Genomic DNA, 23,107 nt, shown 5'->3' on the forward strand with positions numbered 1-23,107 from the left:
TTACAGAAACAAGAGTTCAAGACTTATATCATAACTAAATGAAGAAAGAGCTAAACCAAAACTCTCCAAAATTTCGAAGTTTTTTGTTTCAAGTTTTCTTGAAGTCGACTTTCTGAAAAAGTACATTTTGATCAGAACCAGTATCAAAAAATTCCAGCATATCCCATCTATACATCTATTAATAATTAAAGTACTTCTGTTTCTCAGACCATCCCTTGCTATCTACAGAAATCCAATGGTATTTTTCAGACCAGTTACAAATATTTTTTTTAATTTTAGGCCCCTGTTTACAAGATATCATACATAAGCAATTAACTGAGCATTTACCATCTTCTTCATCCCAAATAACAAAGTCTTGTTTCAGGGCATTTTAAAAGGTCCTCCAATAACTTCAGTGAGGATGAGACCTCACTTCCCCAAAGAAGAAAACGCCTTCTGCCTGACTATTCTTAGAAAATATTAAACCTTTTAAAGAACCCAAACAAAAGTCACCCATCCTTCAGTGAAGGAGATACCTGTGAGCTTCATACTTCCTCTAAGTGTTTGGGCATCTCTGTGTGGGTCACGGTATTTTCTGACTATCATCCTAACATGAGATTCCCCATCCCTGGAAGTGTTTAACACCAGGCTGGACAGGGCTTGGAGCAACCTGGTATAGTGGAAGGTGTCCCTGCAGGGGGTTCGAACTCCTTCCAACCAAAAGCACTCTGTGATTCTATGACATAATTCAATAGTCAAGAAAAGCTTCAGTTCACTTCTCAGAAAAGGGAATTACCGCCGAATAGCAACAGTTAGTGCCTCTGAAGAACTAGCACAGGGACAGATTACTTCTGGTCTCAAACCTCTGGATTGAAATACATTCAGGAATGCATCACAGGAAGATATTGACCCTAGAAAGAACAATCACACAATTAGAAACATTTTTCTAAGAGCAGGAAAGCTTGAGCTGCAGAAATTCAAAGTCTGTGCTCACTCTCAGCTCAGTTATATGAATATTGTCGCATTCACGTACAAACCAAATATGCTTTCAAACTGTCTGAAAGACATTCCAGTTTATTATTAGAGAGCTGATTTGGAAAAAGAACTCCTAGTGACTAACAACTACACTGAATGAAATTCCCAGCTGCATACTCCTCCTCTGGCAGCACTCACCAGCACTTACTATAACGGAAAGTCCTTCAAGGATCAGAATACTTTGTCACTAAGGGTAACTTTATGTCAACTTCTACTACAGCTCCTATCTGACTGTTTCTTACAGAGGTCACAGCACTTAAAATCAAATATCAAATGCTTCTAACATACCTTCACAACTCTACCAGGCCACTAGCACTTGGCCCAAAGCAGATTATATCTATATTTGTATCTCTCAGGTATCAGTTCAAGTCAATTCATGGAAGAGTATAGCACTAATGAAAACACGAAGTTTTAAAAATCAATTTACACAGGAAAATATAGCCAAGAAGTGCAAACAGCAATGAAAAAGCAGTGGCATCACTGGCACACAAACAGTGTTTTGCTACAGAACAAACTGCTTAACTCTCCAAGCATCAGCTCTGACATAGGGCTTACAACAAACAGAATCTTGGCAAGACTGACACTCAGGAAACGCATCCATACTCACATGGATTGGCTCCATCTGCCACTATTAACATCCGTAAGGAGCTCAGGCTGACATCTCTCTGATCCCTCTGAGCCAAAAGTGACCAGTGCATATCACGGGATTTTACTACAGCTACACGGGCTGGAAATCAAAACAATAATTATGCTGCACGTGCAGAACAAAATAAAGATCAGTCATAAAATTACATAAGTATTCTTGTGTATTTACACAAATTTATGAAACTACACACAAAATATATGACATTACAAATGTAGAAAACAAATACAAATGCCAAATATTCAACTACTATAATACGTGTATACTCAATGCCTCCAGATGGACTTGATCACAGAATTAAAATGCTTGCAATAAATTCAAATACTGAGAAACAGTTTCTTTAAAGGTGTCTCAGAAGAAGCCATCAACATCACCCATCAGTGAAACTATTAGCACACAGAATACTGAAATGGGGTACTCAGTGGCATACACAGACATTTTGCACAAACAGTTTAATTTGTTTTTAATAACCCAAAAAGAGACGGGTGAAATAAAAAAACTTCTAGGGTACCTTTGTATGAGCAGACTTTCTGTATCCAGGAAAGTGGATTAACCTTCATTAATGCATAGGGAATACTGATGACATGCATCCTGTTCATAACGCTCTATGAGAAAGAGATTCAAAAATAAACTACCAAGTGGCTTAAAAAATATAGAACATGTAACAATGCTTAAATAAACTCCCCCATCATCACAGCTACAACACAACTCTTACAGTCAACTGGTAGTGAAAACTGTGCTTATACGATATGAAAAAATAAGCTACACAAGTTACTAAAAAAGTAACAGTTTACTCTGAAAAATATAAATATTGAAACAAAAACCATTTGAGAGAATTGATGAATTTATGGCCTCATTCTGATACCAGTACACTACCCTTGAAATAAGCAAATTGCTGCAGTTTTTTGCCTTTCTTGCAATACTCACTGTTAACACTCCATGCCAAAGGCCAGCCTCTCTTTTGAAATCCAAGACGTTTGTTAGTGTTTCAGCTGAAAGTGAAGGAAAAAAATACCACATTTAAAAAGCACATTTATAATAATACTTAAGAACTACAAATGTTTGTTAAAGCAACTCTGAAACTTCCATGACTGCTGAGAAACCAAAGCTCTGTTGCCTATAACAAACAGGCCACTTAAGCTCCAAGTGGCTTGTTTTACTTACAGCAATCATCTTTGAATTATGATTACTAGACTAGAATATTACAAGGTATTTAAGACCTCGATTCATTATAATACCTCTTCCATGTGAGTTTGTAACATCTGCCAAAGAACTATGCAGACTGAAAATTTAGTCTTGAAGCAAACTTCTTCAGCTGAACTGAAAAAGTTCATCTGTATTTGAAAGAATTAGATCCAGTAAGAAATATCACCATGGCTCTAATAAACTTTCTTGAGTATCTTCTCTGAGAAATTTGAGTATCTTATGTGATTCAAAAAATGAAATAAGAATCAAAGATTTTAAATCACTGATTCAACTGGATTTTCGAGAGATATCTTATATTGATTAGGTAAAACTTGCTTATCACCGATGTAGGATGGATGTATGCAGGAAAGTGCTTGGTTAATGGTAGCACAGATTATGCAGATTGTCAAAACCAAGTGCAGTTCTTGGCTGTTCATTGGAAGCATGACTGCAAACAAGCAGATCACTCACTATATTCACATCCCTGGGGAGATGTTGTTTCGTGGGACATGATTAGCCAAGAGGAAGATCCCTTTCTTGATTATGATTTCACAGGTGGCTTAACTCTCTTTCACATATCACACCCATTATGAATGAAGAAGTTTGTCTTTCCCTTTGCAGTTGAAGCTACTATTCTGTATCCAAAGTTTTCTAAAGACAGCGAACACGATTACACAACATAAATTGTCTGAAGATGCAAAGCTGTCGGTATCATTTTAAAGTTACACGTATCTAACTTACCTTCTGAATAACCACATGCCTGAGTCAGTGCATGACAGTGTGCCAGCATGGAGGCATGAGATACAGTAATGCCCACTGTGCTGCCCTCTTTACTTGTTTTGTACTGAGAAGAGAAAGTGTATGCAAGCATTAGATTAACAGCAAAATAAAAAAAAATTACAGCAGTGAATACAAAAACAAATCCAGCTTTTTTTAAGTCAAAAAGACAGCATAAAAATATATTTATGTCCACAGAATACCCTAATATGGTAAAAAAATCTGTTTCTCTACTCCAATTAAATTGTCCTGGGGAACCCAAAATGCTGATTATCCCCAATATTAACCTGACTCCACACAGTCTCTCAACTGACAGTCTGCCTGGCAGCCTGATGGAAACAATATTGTTTCACAGTTTAAAATATTATAGCCATCTCTTTTATTGTATCAAGAGTTTAAAGGAAAAAACATCACATAAACTACAATAGAGTAACCATAGAAGTTATCGTATTACACTGGATCACCTCGATATAAGCAATCTCGCTGCTGGCATCCCGGACCTGCGGATGCCAGTCCTTGGCTGGTTTTGCCAGATGCTTCCCATCAATCACAAACCAAATGAGATGAGGCCAGCCTTCAAAGATAAAGAAAAGTGACTGTCACCACAATTCCAAAAATCAGAGTTTTTTCCCCAGTATTCAGGGATAATGACAGGAGGCAAGCAAAAGCAAAATCCCCCACCTGAGAGGAAGAAACAGCACAAGGCACTGCCATTACAATCAAGGCAGTTCTTTATGTGTAAGAACCTTGCAAGCAAACCCAAAAGCTGAAGTGTGACAGCAACAATTAATTTACCTGCTTTTTAACCCACAAAAAATAAACCCACACCTTTGAACGTCACCACCTCGCCAGTCTGAGCTTTCGGGAGGCCTTTCTGACAGGCATCAGTGGTTAAAGCTAATGTGACTCCACAGCTGCCCAAAAGAAACCCAATCTGTTGACTGCCAGCATCCTGTAGAGACACCAAGTAATAGCAAAATTACAAATAACAAAGCTTTTGGACAGTTTTTTATAACTTCTTCACGTTTAGAAAACATTAAGTCAATTTATATCACAGGGAAAACCAGAAGTCTATCCCATAAGACCTTTAAATGACTGGGAAAATTTAGTTTTGCTTAGTGCCAACTAAGATTTGGCAGCAGATCTAGTAAGGAAAGCAGTGTCAGAAGCAATGGTTGTACACCCCTCCTCAGCCCAACAGGGGTGTTCATAAATTCTGCTAAACAGTGTCATAGGTTAGCAAGCATAGTCCCAGAAGGGATGTCCTTGCTAAGGGGTGCTTACAGTTTCCGCTCAGAACTGATAGAACCTATCAGCTGGCCAGTTTGAATATGGACAATTCTCTAAGCCACTTAAAGTTGTGACCACCTCTGTGATCCACATTTAAGAATAGGCAAACTCCCCCTCCAAAAGCTCTCTCTCGTTTCCGGTGCTGGGACAGGTGGCTGCGGGCCCCGTGTGGGGGACAGTGGGCCCGGCCAGGCCCTGCTCGGGCCAGGCCGGGCCGGGCCACAGCCATCCTGGAGCTGATGGACCTGTTCCAGCCGTGGAACCCCCCCACTGCCTTGCCGTGGGCAGCCGGAGTGGCTCGGCTCTCCCCCCTCTCCACTGCGATAAGAAAGATTCAACATTCCAGCTGCAAAGCTGCAAGGCCGAGGTGAGATTAACCCTTTTCATTGCTGTGAAGAGCTGAAAACCCTAGGGAAGAGAGAGAGGAGATGCTTAAAGCTGAAATTCTGTTGTGAAGCTATGATATATCAGAGTATCCTGTTGTAATTTCATGAAGATCTGGGGGGTGGAGCGTTCAACTCATAAGCAAAAGCACCTGCACTGAGATAGGCAGATGCTGACGCAGCTGTAATTTCATGAGAAGTTTGGACAGGGAGAGATGGACCAAATGAGGACTTTTGCTCCAAACGGGAAAGGAGAAAACCTCAGTCCCTAGAGATGAACCAGATGAGGACTTTTGCTCCAAATGGGAAAGGAGAAAACCTCAGTTCCTAGAGATGCTCCCAGAGATAGTCCTAACAATGAAGATGAGGAAGACCCTTTGCTCCCAGGGAAGGAGAAGGGCCTCTGTTTTTGTTTCTGAACGGCTCAACCTTAAAACTGTACCCCAAAAAACTTCAAGAGTGGACCCTCGAACGTGGGAAAACCAATTGCTATCTGTGTGTGACCTTGAACAAGCTGCAAGTCGGGGGAAGGGACTCACAGGCAGGCAGAGAGACTCCTCTTCCTAAATGGACTGAACAATATTTGGAAGTGGGCGGCTGTCTCGTTGTGATACTGTTTTCATAGCATGAGCAAGAAGAGACTTCTCTTTCTAAATGGACTAAACAAGGTTATTATGGCAGTGGTAAACAAACTGAACATCTTATGGGTTGTCTTTTCACATTGTCAGTGGGAGAAGGGAGGAAGGTGGGGGGAGGAGGAGAGTTCTGAAGGTGGTATAATTTTTTTCTTTTCTTTTCTCCCTTCTTTTAAGTCTGTTAATAAACTTCTTTATATTCTTTCAAGTTTGGTGCCTGCTTTGCATTTCTCCTAATTCTTATCTCACAGCAGATAAACAGTAATGAGTATTTTGGACCAAACCACTACAACAGAAAACTGGTTTGATGCTGTTTCTGAGTCCTGACACACTGAGGAGCAGAGACTGTAGCTTTTTAGCTCTTGCCTAATAATCTCCATGTGTGTAGGATTATACCTGTATTTCCAGTAACTATGGTGTTTCTGCTTGCCTCATTACTCAGCATGAGAGCTGAAAGACAACCTTTCTCTGATATACTCAGAGAAACACTTCCACATGTATTTTCGAAAATAATTAATTAAAATTATTTCTGCAATTACATATCCTAAAATACTTAAATTACTAGCTTAATATTATTCCCCCTTTCCTTAACTAAATATTGAATATAAATCCAAACACAGAATGTACACTGAACAGTCCAGCTGATGCTTTCTAAAGAGCAGGCTCTGAAGGACCCCATGTAAAGACTGTAGGATTTAGATATACACTGCATTTATTTATCAAACCATAAAAATGTTGAATGAATTTGCCTACCTTTCTTGTCAGTGGAACTTCTATTGGGACAGGAATAAGTTCTGCCAGGAGACATCCATAAAATGCCACCATAAACATAACTGGATCACTATTAGGAAATACGAGAGCTACCTACAAAAATACAGTAAAATAAGAAAATGTATTTTTTTTTTGTCATTTGGCAGAGAGGGGGGGTTGCTTTTTAATTTGTGGAACAAAATTTTCACAACAATGTACAGGCTTATATATAACCAGAAACAGAAATACTGAGTATTGGGACAATGTATTATTTAATGATTACTTCACAATATATTATTACAATATTTTATTACAAGGCTTTCTTCAGCTAAAGCTGTTCCTCACTATTTCACCCAGAAGAACCAATTCCAACAACAGCCTACCCGGTCTCCAGGCTTCAGCAGGGGCTCATTCTTAGTGGTTAGCTTGTTTAGCAGGGTATAAGCTAACTTCAAGCTTCGACTCCACAACTTGCCTAAAGAATAAAAAAAGAAATTAAGAAATAGAAACTAAAATTTTAACACTTAATTGGCAAATCTCAGTCCCTCACACATGCACTAAGCATGACTGTATCAGAACAGCTGGCAGAGAGTCCAAGTACAATTTAGAACTTGGCTCCTTTTGGTTTACCTTTTCCTCTTTTTTTAAATTTTAAATGTAAAACTAAACATGATATTCTAAACAACACTCAAAGCTCCACTGCAGAGTAATTACATTACTGCCACTGCTCAGCTATATTTCCTGCATCTTTCATCTGTGAGAATGCAAACAATAAAGTTTAACATTCTAACATACTAAACAATGAAATGCTGCAGTGAGCTATCCTGAAGGACACAGTAATTTTCCCCAAAAATGCAATTTACTATAAAACTTCTAGTTCATTAATGCAGGCAAGTTTCACTTCCCACCATCAACATTCTGATTATGCTCCTGAGCTATGTATGAGTCTTCTCTATAAGGCTGTGCCAGAAGACGCTAAAAGGGAATGTCTCCTCTGAGAAACTGAAGAGTGCCTTATTAACCATCTGTTTCTACCTCCCAGTTTACACTGGGCTAATTTAGTGTTCTTTTATGAAAAAACCCCCACAATTCTACAAGATTTACAAATAGCCAATTGGAAAGAATCAATATGTTTTACAATAAACATTTTCCCTTCCTTAACTTCTTTAAAAACACTTTCCATATACAATGAATTCATAATTTACATTCCTGCAGCAATGGCAAATCATGTGTTATGAGCACAGGCAGTCCCTCAGAAGTCAGGCAAACTGTTGTTCCACGATGAACACCTAACTCCTCCTCACAGCTGGCTTCATCACGTACCATAGGTCAGGGTATAAATCGCTTTCCCAGTCGTATCCAACGCCGTCAGACAAGGGGCTTTGGGCTGGGTGGTTCCCCAGCGTTGCAGGGCAGCCAGCAGCGAGGGGGGCCAATTGGTCACAACCCCCAAAGGTTCCCCTTTAAGTACATTCACTTGATTTCCTTCAGGCTTTGGTTGATTTGGGTCAGGCTGTTGCACTAAAACGGGAGCACAGTAAAAGGGAAATGTCAATCCGTACAAAACATGTAAGTTACACTTCACAGACTATTCTATGAACCATTCACCTCTTCCTCACAGCTATCACTACTTTTCCTCTGCTTTATGATGATGCAATGCTAATCATCTGTTGACTTCCCAAAAAGCAGCGATCATCACTTTAGAGTTGTGATTCCACATTATCAAAGGACCAGAATTTTAATCTCTAGCTCACTTCTCTCTACTTTGGAAAGCTGCTGCTTTCTGCTGCTTGTTCTCCGCATCTATTTCAATGAAAGCCTCCACCAAGCCAAGAAGGGTTATCAGAGACAATGGCTTCAGTGACATCTGGACACTGATTTTTGCTGCACTGAATTCTCAACAGGCAATGAAAAATGACGCTATGCCTGTCTAACAATATATTTTTTAAGAAAGGCCATCTGTTAAAATCCTGCTCCAAGCTGCTCCAGAAAGTGAAGTATCTTGATCTTAGTGAAGACCTGGTTGGAGTTAGCTAACACTCAATGTAGACAACCAATAAAATGAATGGTTCCAAGTGATGCTTTCCACAATTACATGCACCTTAATGGAAGTTCATCTGGAGAAACTTCAGCAAAAGACCAGAATCACAAAAACATTGTATCTTACAAGTATCAAACCAACAGTAGGGGAAATCTAGTAGTAGCTGCTCAGAAATGTCACACTGAGTAAGGACAGCTGAGTTAAAGATTATCTTTCACTTGTGATAACATATGACCTTTCTCTCTCCACTGCATTAATTTTACCAGGACTAGTTTTCTATTGAGAAGAGAAAAAGAAACCAACACTAGCTAAGAAGGATCAGTTCTGTCGTGAACCACTTACGCAAGGAGTAAAAAATGTATCTGAAAGAAAATTAACCTTCTAGCAGTTCTTCAAAATCATCCACAAAAAACTCCTTCAAAGGTGGGCGCTTTGGTCTTTTCAAGGTATTTAGCAGCTGCTGGATTTTAGAGGACACTCTGCTATTCACTGGGACACCTGCCAAATGGAAGAGATTTATTATTTATCACATATTAACCAAAATACACAAAAACACACAACTTCCAGGTGGAAAAGTCATTCAGGACGAGCACCATGTTTGGAAGAAAACAGCTTTAATCAGCAAGAGTTTCCACCATGGATTTATTTGCTTTCAAACAATGCTGTTCCTTGGCTACCTGGCTGACACAGACACCTTCTCACACTTTATTTTAGCTTTTCAAACCACTGACCCCTTAATGAGATTTCAACTGAAACATGAAGAATGTCCCTTTCTCCAGGAGTTTAGGTATTTATTACACTTTAACATTAATTCCACTTTGAAAGCATCAGAATGCTTGGAAAAAATGAGTCAATCTTTCAGTATTTTACAGGGCTTGTAAAAACAATCACTACACAAAACATGATGAATGCTGATTTTCATTTGTGTATGTTAAATTAAGTGTAAATACATGTTTTTATATTTATCAAAATTTAAAGCTATAATGCAATATAAAATTAAGATGCATATAAAGATGTATATACAAGGGGACACAGATGGAAAGGTAGGAGGTCTATAACGCAATCACCATCTGCAGTTTCCAGAATGCTGCTGCTGTAGCCTCTGGGCACTCCTCGCACAGATGCGACCTGCGGGCGCTCATGGTGCAGGTATTCCACCAGGCCAGTGGTCACATCAGGTGGGGCAGAGTGGTTCTCTGCAGAAATGCAAGACAGATACAGGAGCTCATCAGGCACCGTAAGAATCAACATAATCAAAATTGCTTCTTACATGAAGGCACTTCACAAATCCTCACATACAGGGGCTTGAGAACCTCCTTACAACCTGGAGGCAACAAGCCTGCTTTGCTTGGAGCTGTGACCCATTTCCTGGCTGCAGAGCAATGCTTAGGGAACGTCACAGAATCACAGAATGGTTTGGGTTGGAAGGGACCTCACAGCTCACCTTGTTCCCACCTCTTGCCACGGACAAGGACACCTTCCATCAGACCAGGTTGCTCCAAGCCCTGTCCAACCTGGCATTGAACACTTCAGGGATGGGGCAGCCACAGCTTCCTTGGGCAACCTGTGCCAGGGCCTCACCACTCGCACAGGGACGAATTTCTTCCTAAGCTGAGTCTCTCTTCTTTTTTAATTTAAAACTGTTCCCCCTTGTCCTATCACTTACTGCCCCTGTAAAAAGTTGTTATCATCATTCCAAGACTGTAACCTGGGTTATAGAATGGTTTTGAATGGAATGGGTTAGGAAATGGCAGTATTTTTGAGAAGCGTTTGAACAACAAACAAGAATAGGAGGCCTGAAATAGTCAGAATCCTGATGAGTAAAAATAGGAATGCAGCAGGGAAGAGCTGGAGAAAACCCTGCTGCCCAGGGCTGAAGGAGCTGCCTCTGTAGACACAGCCCTCAGAGGACCTCAGCATGTCACAAATCTGCCAGAGAAACAACAGGCGGAGGGAGACCTAGGCAGTGCTGTGAAATACATACATTATCCCCCACTCTGAGGCAGTGATCAGCCCCAAAATAGCAAGTGCTTATAGAACTGGTCCCATATTTCCAGAGCTGACACACAAGCCACCAGTCCAACTCTTAAGTGGTTTCAGAGGGATCACCAGGAGAAAAATTTAACTCCATTCCCATCCTTTCCAATGGACAGCACTGCAATGCCAGTGTTTGCATTGCAGAGACTAAACTCCTTTCATGTGGGTGAGGTACATGAAGGAGAAAAGTGCTACTTCATCTCCCAGAAAAATGCCCTGGAATCAGTAACCACAAAGATGACAACTGCATAAAGCTGACCTTTATAACCATTGCACAGGACCTACAGAGAGCCCATGTATACACCTGCCTCATGTATATGCTCTCACTCTGTTCTGTGTATTTTTGAAGTTGCTTTTAGGGTGATTTTTTTTCCCCCCCCCTTGGATTTCCCAAAGTCCCAAACCATGGGCTTCCTGCAGCACACAACTTGGCCACAGAGACAGGTGTATCTCGTTCCCGCCTGACACACCCTGCAGGGACTAGCAATGTCTCACTATGTATAGAGAAGGAATAGGTTCAATTTTCAGGATTTATGCTCAGATAAAAACCACATTAGCTTAATTAATCATTTTGGCATTTTATTAATAAATGCCCATGAGACCACATGCTATTAGTTTGTATCATCCAGAAATACCATGGCACAGCAGGGTAAGAGAAGTGGTGAGGCGTTAAAAAGTGTGAGCAGACTTGTGACTTCAGGAAGAAAAGTTAATTGGATTCAGACTGAAGGACCTTTTCATTAGTGATGACAAGACAGAGATAAATGCAAAAGAGCAGTCTCGAAAGAAAGAACATACGGGATATGACAGAGAATTAAAAGCCATGATGATCTGTATATTTCTAGCTGCTCTAAGAGCTAAGGTGGGAAATACTCCGCAGTTGATATGGTGACCTTGAAAAAAACCAAGACATACCACCAGCCTTATTAATTAAAAAAAAATAATTTCACAAAAGAAAAAAAAGCCCCCCAAGGGTTGTGAAGGGTTGTCCTTGCTGCCATTAAGTGAAAGACAAACATCTTTAAAAAAATGCATGCTCCTATGTGACTCCATAAATACTGTAACCTTGCACTTCCAACACTGCAGCTTACTGCCTGGGAACTCAGTTTGAGCTCACTATTAAAAATGCAGGCTGGAGAAGATGAGCTGCAAGGGAACCAGCTGCTAAATTTAAATTCTCCAACATCTCAAAACCGTGAATAGCTATTCAGTACACAACCAAAACACAGAATATTTCAGTAGGGCATAGCAATTAAGATATGTAAGATGCCTTTCAGATTGCTGATATCAGCATACTATCTGAAAAAATAAATAAACTCTTCTTCTATGCTCTAGGACAAATCAAAGCCCCTTTTAAAAAGTATGCAAGTATTTATCGAGAATCATAAAAGTTTGCCCTGCAAGAAGTGAGTAAGTTTTCATACTCCTGTGAGCTAGGAAAAGTACAGACAGACAGGAAAAATGTCCCAACTGAACTGATACTGGCCATGCATGAATGTTACCAACCTAGGAATGAAAACTGATAGAACACGGCAAGCATTGCAGAAATGAGGAAGACCATTCTTATGTGAAAACGCACCTGGTTTTTTTTTTCAAAGGCACTGGAAATTTTATCTTTACAAATATTTTTAATAGATCAGCTCTTAATGATCCCTGAGCTTCCTTCTTGATAGATACTATAACTATTTATTTCCCATTAACGAAATTTTAAGCCTGCATACAGCTCAACATTCAGCTGCTTAAATGCTGGACTCTGAACTCTTAATAAGGCCTCGATTTTGCACTGTTGATTAAATAGTCCTGATGGACAAGTCTATCTGGCCTGGGGCATGAGACACAACAAGATGCTGTGCTGCATATTGTGTATCTTGCAAGTTTTTACAGCTATATTAAGAATTTCATCAATCCCAATTAAGCTTAAAAGGTTAGCCATAACTGACTTTGCAATTTAAAGGAGTTAAACATGATTTCTATTAAACCGTAATATGAAATCCAGAATGGCTTAAAGTGAAGTGGTGATGGATTACCCCTTTCTTACATCCACCAAGGTCAAAAATAATTGCGGATTTCTCATTATTAATAAGCTTGGAAATGGGAATATGAAAAAATAGGTTTCTTTAAAGGTTTTGTACAAACAGCAAAAAAAATTCCCTAATGATTAGTACCTCTGTTTTCATAACTTTCCCAAATACTCTGTGTGTTTTTCAGTCTTTTGGGTGCTTACCAACTGAATCATGTCTGAAATACACAACCTGACATTGTTTAGGGTAAATATATATAGATTGGAAAGCATGCACCAAAACCAGGATTCCTTCGAAATTCTGCTTTGGAATCCACTAAAACTGAACCTTAGTTTCTCGGTAAAGCAAGAATTTTACCAAGAAGAATGCACATTCAGATCTCATGAACAACTGGCTTGGGTTAAATACATATACATCATACCTACCTCATCTGTGAATTGCACATTTTAAGGCTATTCACAGGTATCTCCTGCTGAAGACCTCTGTGTTTAGCCCTGCTTTGGGATTTGTAATCTGATTTTATTCCAACCACACCGGCAGGTTTACTGACCTATCTGGGTGTGTGCCATGAGATCTGCAAGCACAGTGGCAGCAGTGGTGGCAGGAGCAGTATTGGAAGCAGCAGCAGATTTCCCTCCAGGATGAGATGAGGTGGAAGATGCAGAGGATGAGGTGGAGGAGCCCTGAATGACCCGGTTAAGCCAGGGCTCTACGTTGGAATGGCTCTGGAACGGAGTGGAGCTGATCCGCCCTTGCCGCCGCAACGAGCCCTCATCTTCTGATGCTGACGATGTGTCTGTGGTTAAAATAATGATGACAGGCCTGTAATGTGGGAATGGGAATGACCCAGCACCAGGAACATGGCACTTGGCCCTGTTCCGTGTGCTCCGCGCAGCATTCTCACGTGCTACACATGAGGGGTGTGTATTAAAGGAATGGGATATTCACACACACAAATATCCCTCTTGCTGCCATTTTTTGGGTTAACACAACAACTTCTACACATTAGGGCCAGAATACACCTGGAGCAAAGTTTCAGTTACCTCCAACATTTGGAATGACATAAGAGTCAAAACAGGCTTCTACCTCCAGTGGAGGCTCAGCGAGCATCCCATCCCGTCCCTATTCCACTGAGAAAAATATTTCTGCTCTGAACAGTTAAATTTTATCTCATCACACCTGAAAAAAGCCCATTAATTTGTTTGTTATTTCCTTTTTTACTCTTTTTGAGGGGAAGGGAATTCTTCACTTTCCAATTCTTCTGACAAATTGTTTTGAGAACTGCATCCTAAAAAACCACGGTGTTCTGAAGTTCGATGAAAGAGTAATTACAAAGCATGTATTTTAACCACATAAACTGAATATTAATGAGTAATACACAGAAATGCTTAGTAAAGCGTCTTTTCATTCTACATGTATATTTGTTGCTGTTTAAAGTCTGACAAAGGGCTCCTAATTTAATTCCCATCCAGTTATTTACAACTTTCCAGAAGTTTCCCTTCGGCATGCAACCTTCCCTTATTTATTATCCATCCAACAACAAATAAAAAGGTCATTCTAAATATCAAGAAAATACATCCCTTCTGATTTTGGCTGAAAAACAAAACGTCTTATTGCAGAAAAAAATCTTGCCCTTGTAAAGAAATTGCTGAATTTTAATGACTTTATCTTTTACATGTTTTATATAAGACAGGGTGTCTGTTACTATACTCTAAGAGTCCCAGACGTGGAAATCTGGGGTGGGTTACATCAGGAATTCTGCAACCTTAATTTTGGCTATTTTCTTAATCCTATGAACACGTAATTGTTCAGCTAGATACAATTCCATATCAATTTCTTGAAGCGACATAAAAAAAAAAACCTACTCCTCATCTTGGGCAATGCATTTCAGTTACCAGCTCTTTAATTTTCTGATTTTTAAGAGTATGTGCATTTCCAATAGCTTCAAAATAGTTTCTATTAGCAGTCTGAAATCACAAAACCCAAAACCCATTTAATAAGAATCCCATTTAACTTGATGGCATTTTCAGAGTTAAAATTGTTGATATCTCATTATTTGACCTCCCTCATCAAACACGACAATTTTGAATGAAAATACCCAAACAAAAGATCTCTGAGAAGATCCAGCTGTGGTGCATCCCCATTGCCGGGTCCATGTCTCATGTGATATTTCTGGTCTGCTGCCACATTTGGAGTTTTTGGCAGCTGACTCCATTTGCTCCTGGAGAGAAGCCAAACCTGTCCTGTATTGCTTGCAACCTTTCCTTTCTTTTAGGCAGAAAGCAAAAAATAAATAATTCCAGGAATATGGAACAAGGTAGGATTACGAACAGCCAGGGATTGAAAAAAAACCACCAAACCAAACCACCATGTTTGCAATTTATAATCACTTCAGAGGAAGAAATAAAACTACAGAAAAAGCAGGTTTCTCACAGAATACACACTCTGATAATATCTCCTTACCCAGATCCAAGACAAATGAAATCTATTATTTCTAAACTTTCCAGCTGTCTTACATGAGTGGAGGTGAAAAAATCCAAACCCTTTAAATGTACAATATTAACTGTGAACAAAAGTGAAGGATCCATGGTAAAAGCATTCTAATATCAAAACATAAATACACCAAGAAGCAGCAAAGTCACCCCAGTAGCAGCGGTGGCAGGGGTTAACCCATAGATCCTGGTGTGTGGTGACAGAACAGTGACAGAATACTGTGTGCTTGGCTTCCAGCACTTCCTGGCTAGGAGCTGACCCAAGACAGTCACAAAAGCCACCCCTCTTTGAGCCAGACTTGCATGAAGGCTACAGCTCCAGTTCTGATCACAGGAAATCTGTGTGGGAAGGATCAGAGACTCAACAGGACAAACCCAAAAGTACGTTAAAATTTTTGGAAGGATGACTGATAAAAGCAGTTCCTTTACAGCCAGCCAGGAGCTGGATTTCAATCTAACATTGTGCTGAGAACCATGGATTCACAGAATGGTTTGAGTTGGAAGAGAACCTAAAGGTCATCTCATTACATCCCCTGCCATGGGCAAGGACACCTTCCATTAGACCAGGTTGCTCCAAGCCCTGTCCAACCTGGCCTTGGACACTTCCAGTGATGGGACAGCCACAGCTTCTCTGGGTCAGTGCCTCACGAACCTCAGTGTAAAGAATGTGAATCTGATGCTTCCTTCCTGGTACCTGATGGTAGCAGTTTGTAACAAAATTTCAATTATTAATACCAAAGCATGCTTTAATTCCTTTAACTCCTGCCAAAACAAGGACTTAAGGCAGTGGGTGAATGGCTCAGGACTAGATGCTCGGCACTACTCAGGTTCTTTGCAACTCTGGATCCTTCTTGCTGAGCTAACTTTGCAAATAAAGGCAGGCCCATAAAAAGACAATTATTTTTATGATTTGATATAGCTGAAGAAAGTACCTAGAATATTTTTGAATGTCCTGGTTCCCCATGATACAGAACTCATCCAGTGGCCCATTCTCTTATAGAGATAAGGGGATCTCATAACACTTTTTCTTAGAAAGAGCTTGACAGATTCTAGAGGCACTTAACTCTTCATAGAATATCCTGAGTTGAATGAGGAATACTGAGTCCAACTCCAGGCCCTGCACAGGAGCACTTCAAGAATGACACCATGTGCCTGGAGTGTTGTCCAAATAGTTAATGAACTTCAGCAGGCTTGGGGCCATGACTATGTCCCTGTGGTGGTCACACCACCAGCTTTCAGCTCCTATTATTTAAGGTGCTACTGCACCCTGCTCAATCCCAGTGTGAGCACACTTGGCTTCTCTGCTGACCACCTGCACAGGCGTGTTAGAAGATGACACTCCAGCAGCACAAACACAAAAACATGCAGATCTCACGGCATCATCTTGCTCTGTACACACATGTACAGCATGGAGTATAGGCTCAGGGGCATGGCCAGGCATGTGTTCCATTTACACACCACCAGCTGTTTTTGATCCTATTATCCTGCTGTTTTCCCCACACTTATTCCTCTCTAAGTCTGCCCCTTTGCCTGTCTGCACTTCCCTTAACATCCCATAACAAGACTCATGCAGTTCCAAAACACTCTTGCCCTGCATCGTATACTGTGTCCCTCTGCGTGTTCCCCCCAGTCCAGAAGGTGCTCTAGTTCTGACTGGTCTTGACGGGCTTCACACCTCGGGCTCTCCAGGGACAGGCCTGGACAGGGTGACCCTTCTCCGAGTCCTGAACTTGCCTTCCTGCCTGCTGCTGTTCCTGACGCTCCTCTGGGCTTGTGCAGATGGGTCTGGGACAGGCTGGTGGCTCCTGGGACAGGGCATTATTTGGACTGCCCCAACTGCCATGCCCCACACTCCTCTGCAGGTGTGCAAGGTAGCTTTTATTACATAACCTAACATTGTCTCCATAGCATCTCAGCTTCTTTTTAATAGTCACTCATTAAAAAAAGATACTTTAATGAAAATACTTATCTTCTAGGCAAAAACATTAAGGGTCGAGAAAGACCATATAGAACACAGAAGATTTTTGTTTGTTAACTAATGAAATAACTGGAGAACCCACAAAAATAATACACTTAAGTGTGTGACTAGCAAAGAAAAGTGGAATTCTCTTTAAATGGGAAGAACAGAAAGAAGAAATAAATCTCAGAAAGCAGGAGAGCAGCATACCTGAACTCTTATTTTAGAGGAGGGGGTTAAGAACTAGAAATGATGAAGAAGGGCAGTAGAGGTCAGTGTGCTTCTGCTCCTGGGCCACATTACAAAAAACAAGAGGACGTCCTCAAAATTAAACATCTTAGGAAATCCCTCTTCTCTGTATACAAGACATTGGCCTCAAACCACTTTGCATGCTAGCACAACATGTTCCAAGATTTTCTTAACCTCCAGAAAATTCATTGTGAGACAACAGAAGATTACTTTTTGCCCCTAAAAATTAAAGAAGACATTCTGCCATAACCAATCTGAACAATCATAGCATATGATTTTCTGACTGTTTTAATCTGCTCACCACTGAATAGTTGAAACCATCTGATGAGTGCTCTGCAATTAATGCAGCAACTTAATGCTCTGGTATTTTCTTCAACTTTTAAAAAAAGAATCTTCTGCAATGTGAAATGAGGTATTTTCAGCTCTGATATGCTTGCCTAGATTATCTCCTCTGAGTGAGATGCGATGCAAGAGAACATTCTTAATGTATAAAGGGCACCTGCTCACTCTATGACTGCTTTCATGTGGACTTCCAGCAGCTACAGTATCTCTAGATGAGACACTAAAAACCATGAGAAAAAACATCAAAGCATAAATCCAGCCAAGACCTGATTATTGGGAAATACAGCCATGATATAGAACTTTAGTGCAACCTACTAACAACTTAGGACAGGGACACTTTCCACTATCCCAGGTTGCTCCAAGCCCTGTCCAACCTGGCTTTGGACATTTGCTGGAATGGGATACCCACAACTTCTCTGGACAGCTCTGTTAATTCTCTGTGTTCACTCAACATGTACCTGGAGGGGTGTATGTCTCTACTGAAGAGTGCACCAGGACAGAGCGTCTCTTCGATGGCATAGGCATTTTCCTCTCTTTATATTTTGCAAGTGCTGCTTGTACTGCTTCAGTGTGGACATCTATACAGAAAACAAACAAAAAGGTTAGAATTCAGTTAAACAGGAGGACTGAATCAACACTACTGCCTCCCGCTCCAATCCAGTGCAGAGGCAATGGTTTCCAAAGCTAAGGGAGGATATAAGCAGGGTCAAGTTGACACATTTTCCTCATGAAATCAGCCCAAAAAGGCTCTGTGAGTAGCACTTTGGAAACCCCCCTGAAATAAACACTGAAGTTACAGAGTACCCAGTATGTTAGTTTTGAACTATGAGTTATTTTCATTTGGAGGAGAAATTTCAATGCAGATTCTGTAAATTCGCAACAGCATTTGACTCCTCATCCTCAAAATCCAGGAAGGGAAAAAAAGTACAAGTACATGCATACTTGAAGGTGTCACAAAACAATGCAAGTAATAACAGAAAAAAGAAACTAATGGAATCAATGATCTTAGAGGTATTTTCCAACTCTAACAAAATTCTATGATTCTATATGAAGAATTAGGGAAAAGACACATACAGCTTTCACTTTCCTGAAAGCAAAAATTACCCTAAGAGGCTCATGGGCTATATTTTAACTTTTGTAATTTTTAAGCCAAAACTGATATTCAAGCAGAATTCAATGTTCAATCAAGACCTCACTGCAGATAAAATTTAACATATTCTAGTAATTTTTCAGCAGCTTTTTCTTTTTGACATCTACATTTCAATGGTGTCAAAAGCTAAAACTTACGCAGGAAGAAAATTCATGAGAAGTGAATGGATGTTGAGGAGAAATGAGGCAGACCAAAAATATACTTTGACTTACCACCTGAGATTCACACTCAGGAAAAGCACAATACAACATGTATACACTTAAACATAGTTACAGTGGGCTTGTTGCCATTTAGGAATGGTATTCTCCAATTTAGCCTTCCCTCTAAAAACACTTCAAGACAGGCACTGCTCGCTCGCTCCCCCCTCTCCCTCCTCTCTGTGGTGGAATAGACAGGCGAATTAATTAGAGGCACAGATCATGGGTCAAGACAAAAGTGATTTACTGAAAACAGCAATGAGATATGAAAACGAACAGTAACAGCAAGACTAATGACAGAGGGTACAAGAAAAGAATTGCTATTGCTGAGTGTGGAAACCCCTGTCAACAGACAGAACCTGAACCAGGACAGAGCCCAAAAGTGAGTATATGATTATGCATTGGGCTGACCACATTTCCTCTACATGGAAACTGCTGTACAAGATTTTCAGAATTTAACTATTCAATTTGAAAGAAAATACATATTCTTTAGGTAAATATCCATCTATTCTTTTGTTAAAATGCAAATATGTAACAGGTAGACAAATTTGAAGGTATGAAACTATTTGTAGGTATGTAAGTGTGTAGGACAGACGTATACTTACATGACTTACATAATATACAATGTAATGTAATGACTCTGTCCTTGTACCTACAGGGGTTTACCATGGTGATGACTACAGGTAAAATGCTGTATTTTACAGTACTTTTTCTTTTTTTTTTTTTTTTTAAATTTAAAAAGTACCATTTCTTTACTAGCCCTGAACCCCCCTTTGGTCATGCTCAGCACAAGGCTCTTTCTAAAGAACTGTCCCCTTCAGTCTGGTCAAATGGATTCTACAAAATCACAAGAATCCCTGAGCATATGGTCCCAGACACCAACCAGCTCTTCACAGCAATAACGTCACTTTTCAGTCTGCAATTCCCCCCAGATAATCTGTTCAGAGCAGTACTTAAAATATGTATATATGCAAATATACTATGCAACCTGTGTGTTCCTACAAGACTCAGGAATGTACTAAGCAGATGCTTATCTCAAAGAAGAACTTTTTGTGCAATTAACATGGGAGGTTCAAATATGATGTTGTTATGAGAGAAAAATATTAAGAAGGAAAAAGAAAAAAAAAAAAAAAAATCAGTAAAACCTCTATCCTTTAATACAAGATTTTTTTTTTTGTCCTGGGCCCCGTCAGATTTTTGCTGCTGTACTTCACACCAAGGACTTAATAATGGATGTTTTATAAATTAAAAATTCCCCTTTTCTTATGTCTGCCTGCCTCCCTCTCCATTCCCACATCTAGGCTTTTTGTCAAGTCTTGGTTTCTCCTTATCCTTAGTTTTAGCTGTAATTGTCAACCAATGAAGTTTATTCCCACGGATACCCAGAAGCAAACCTTTTATGTCCCCAAATTCCAGAAACTTTAAGCAGGATTCAACATCAATTAAAGGTTGTTTTTGCAGCCTTAAAAGTAGGGGCAAAATGCCCATTCTGCAGGACACATTTCCTTGGCAGAACTTCCAGTCAAAACCAAGCTGAAATGTTTCTAGAAAGAGACAGTAACTGTGAGATGCAGTCACTTCCACCACGCCTACCATCTACATACAATTTAAAAGACATTTTTGTTACATCAACATCTCATAGTTAGCAGGGGAACATAAGTCGTTTTTCTCCAGAAGAGGTCTGCCAAAGAGCAAAATAACACACAATATTTGTAGCCTGCATATAAATACATTAAGTCATTAAATAATGTGGCAGATAAAAAATGAAAGCATTCTTAGAGAGTTGTGCATTTTGGGAACGGAAAGGCCTAGCTGGAGGCAGGGGAGTAATGGGGCTTTTTAACAAAGCAGAGCAGGGCAGGTCATAACATCACACAGATTTGTGGCAGCAAGCATGAGAACTACTTTTTATTCCATTTCCAGAGGGCAAGATCACCACCACCTCCTCCTCTAGTCCTAACTCCCACCCCCAAACCTGGAACAGACTAGATTAAATTATAAAAATGCAACCAGGAAACAGTCAGGATGAATTTTTATTCTGTTCCATGTTTTATTTTTACAACGCCAATTTAACTCATCATTCCTTCTATACTCATTAAGATTTATTTCTAGCTAGAAATCTTTCTTATAATATCTTGTCCTTGGACAACAGCTGAATAGGAACATCCTCTCATGCAAATCAATGAAGTAATCGCTTTCACTTCCCTGGAACACTTTGTTCCTATTCCACTTTTGCTTTAAGAGCTTTTCTACATGATGAAACACATTTCAATAAAAGAAGTAAAAGGAATGAAATTATTTTAAAGAAGCAGAATGCTTAGGGTACAAAAATCAATAAATTAGTATAAATTAAATTTTAACTGGATATTGGAATTGCAAAAAGCAGCTCTCTACCACTGTCTGTTACTTAAATTCTTTAAAATTTACTGTGAAAGTGATTCACCATGTAAGAACTGTGGAGTTCAGTTTTCTTTAAGGAATTAAACACTCATAATCAAACCAAATGTGTCACATTTTTGAGAAAAGGGAACACAAATGCTCAACAGTGATCACTTGAAGTGATGAAGAGCAAGCCCAGCGTTTCATTAACACAAAGAATATATATATCAAAGTGAGGAAAAAACCGTATGCTGCCATCCAAAAGCAGAAGAAAAAGTCTTGGAGAAGTATTTCTAAGCTGCACTTCATTAAGCTGCAAACAACCATCAACAATTAGTAACTGATTATAAACATTTTCTCCTTCTGTTGTAGTAAACCACACAATCTTCTCTCCCATTCCTCATACCTATTCTCATTTTCTTTCTTTCCACATGTCCTTAAAAAAGGATAAGGGAGAAAAACTAAAATAGTTTGTGGACTATAAACACCTAAACTCTTACAGCTCCTACACTGTCCAGGTATTAGAAGAGCATTTTTCATTCCCATTTGTAGCATCTGTGCATTTATCAGCCTCTGATTCTTGCCCCTGCCTTAGGCACAGAAGGAAGAATTTCTACAGTCAGTTGAAGAAAAAAATGACATTTATAAGCTGACCAGCTGTCCCTGCTGCTCATGGATTTCAAAATACCAAAAGGTAAAGCAATAAGCACTGTCTAGATGGGATGGGGAGAGGACCCAGAAAAAAGTAAAATCCATGGGTTGAGATAAAATAATAACTGAAGTAAATTAAAATGTAATAATAATATGGTGATGTTCAGAATAAAAGTAATAATAATAGAATTAGAACAAGAATAATAAAATATGAGCATTATTCTCATTGTAAATCTAAAACACAGTACTGTACCAGCTATTAAGAATAAAATTAACACTATTCCAGCTGAAGCCTGGGTGACAGGCTTGTACTTATCAATAGTATTCACTGCTGGAATGTTTTTGATAATATTTACTGTTTGAAGACAAGTGTCTGGGGATGATAAAAACACACCGTTCATTTAAATACACAATTCTTCTGTGAAACTGTTAAAAAAAGTGCTTAAAGACAGTAAATGACAGATTAATTGCATAAAAAGACAAAATTGTTTCACTTCCTTGTTTATTTTAAATAATTTATGTTGACGGTTCTGAAGAACCTGTAATAGCTCCAGAAAGAGATCCTGTTCTAGGAAAAGTGGCATTCTCCCCTCATCGACTAGTCTTGAAAAAAGACATAGGAGAACTGATGAGATTTGAAGAAAGGAAAATAAGAAATAAAGACTGGAAGGAAAGAAAAAAGAAGAGACAACACATCCTCTCCTTCCCACAACAGTCTAAAGAATAAATAAGCTGTGAGATTGAGGGAAGGAGGCTAAAGCTGGTTATCCCTCACAAGAGGCAACATGCGTCAGCACACAGGGAAGTTGAAGAAGTCAACAATATCTACCTCTTTGTTGAGATAAAGAAGCCAATCACTAATGAAGTAAATCTGAAGAATTTTTTTTTTAATTACAGAGGTCAAAAGGGAATAG

The 23,107-nt window shown here is 39.5% G+C and overlaps 1 protein-coding gene across 7 annotated transcripts in view; it reads right to left on the reverse strand.

Moving 5' to 3' along the window:
* The window catches only part of DIP2A (disco interacting protein 2 homolog A), an 84,052-nt gene that overhangs the window by 24,659 nt on the left and 36,286 nt on the right, over positions 1–23,107 (reverse strand). For 5 of the 7 annotated variants that reach the window (XR_007204669.1, XM_048308798.1, XM_048308799.1 and 2 more), the window contains 14 exons: positions 18,275–18,394; positions 13,327–13,572; positions 9,786–9,914; positions 9,097–9,216; positions 8,001–8,198; positions 7,061–7,152; positions 6,681–6,791; positions 4,448–4,571; positions 4,084–4,193; positions 3,584–3,686; positions 2,585–2,649; positions 2,169–2,262; positions 1,622–1,741; positions 776–890 (listed from right to left, as the gene is read on the reverse strand). Coding sequence is in view for 6 of the 7 variants with exons in the window: in XM_048308798.1 (XP_048164755.1) it covers positions 776–890; positions 1,622–1,741; positions 2,169–2,262; positions 2,585–2,649; positions 3,584–3,686; positions 4,084–4,193; positions 4,448–4,571; positions 6,681–6,791; positions 7,061–7,152; positions 8,001–8,198; positions 9,097–9,216; positions 9,786–9,914; positions 13,327–13,572; positions 18,275–18,394 (1,747 nt within the window). In the remaining variant the exon portion in view is untranslated. The remainder of the gene's footprint in view (positions 1–775; positions 891–1,621; positions 1,742–2,168; positions 2,263–2,584; positions 2,650–3,583; positions 3,687–4,083; positions 4,194–4,447; positions 4,572–6,680; positions 6,792–7,060; positions 7,153–8,000; positions 8,199–9,096; positions 9,217–9,785; positions 9,915–13,326; positions 13,573–18,274; positions 18,395–23,107) is intronic. The other 2 variants (XM_048308800.1, XM_048308803.1) reach the window with 1 other exon arrangement.

This window comes from Corvus hawaiiensis, chromosome 7, assembly GCF_020740725.1.
Source record: "Corvus hawaiiensis isolate bCorHaw1 chromosome 7, bCorHaw1.pri.cur, whole genome shotgun sequence".
Lineage (NCBI taxonomy): Eukaryota > Metazoa > Chordata > Aves > Passeriformes > Corvidae > Corvus > Corvus hawaiiensis.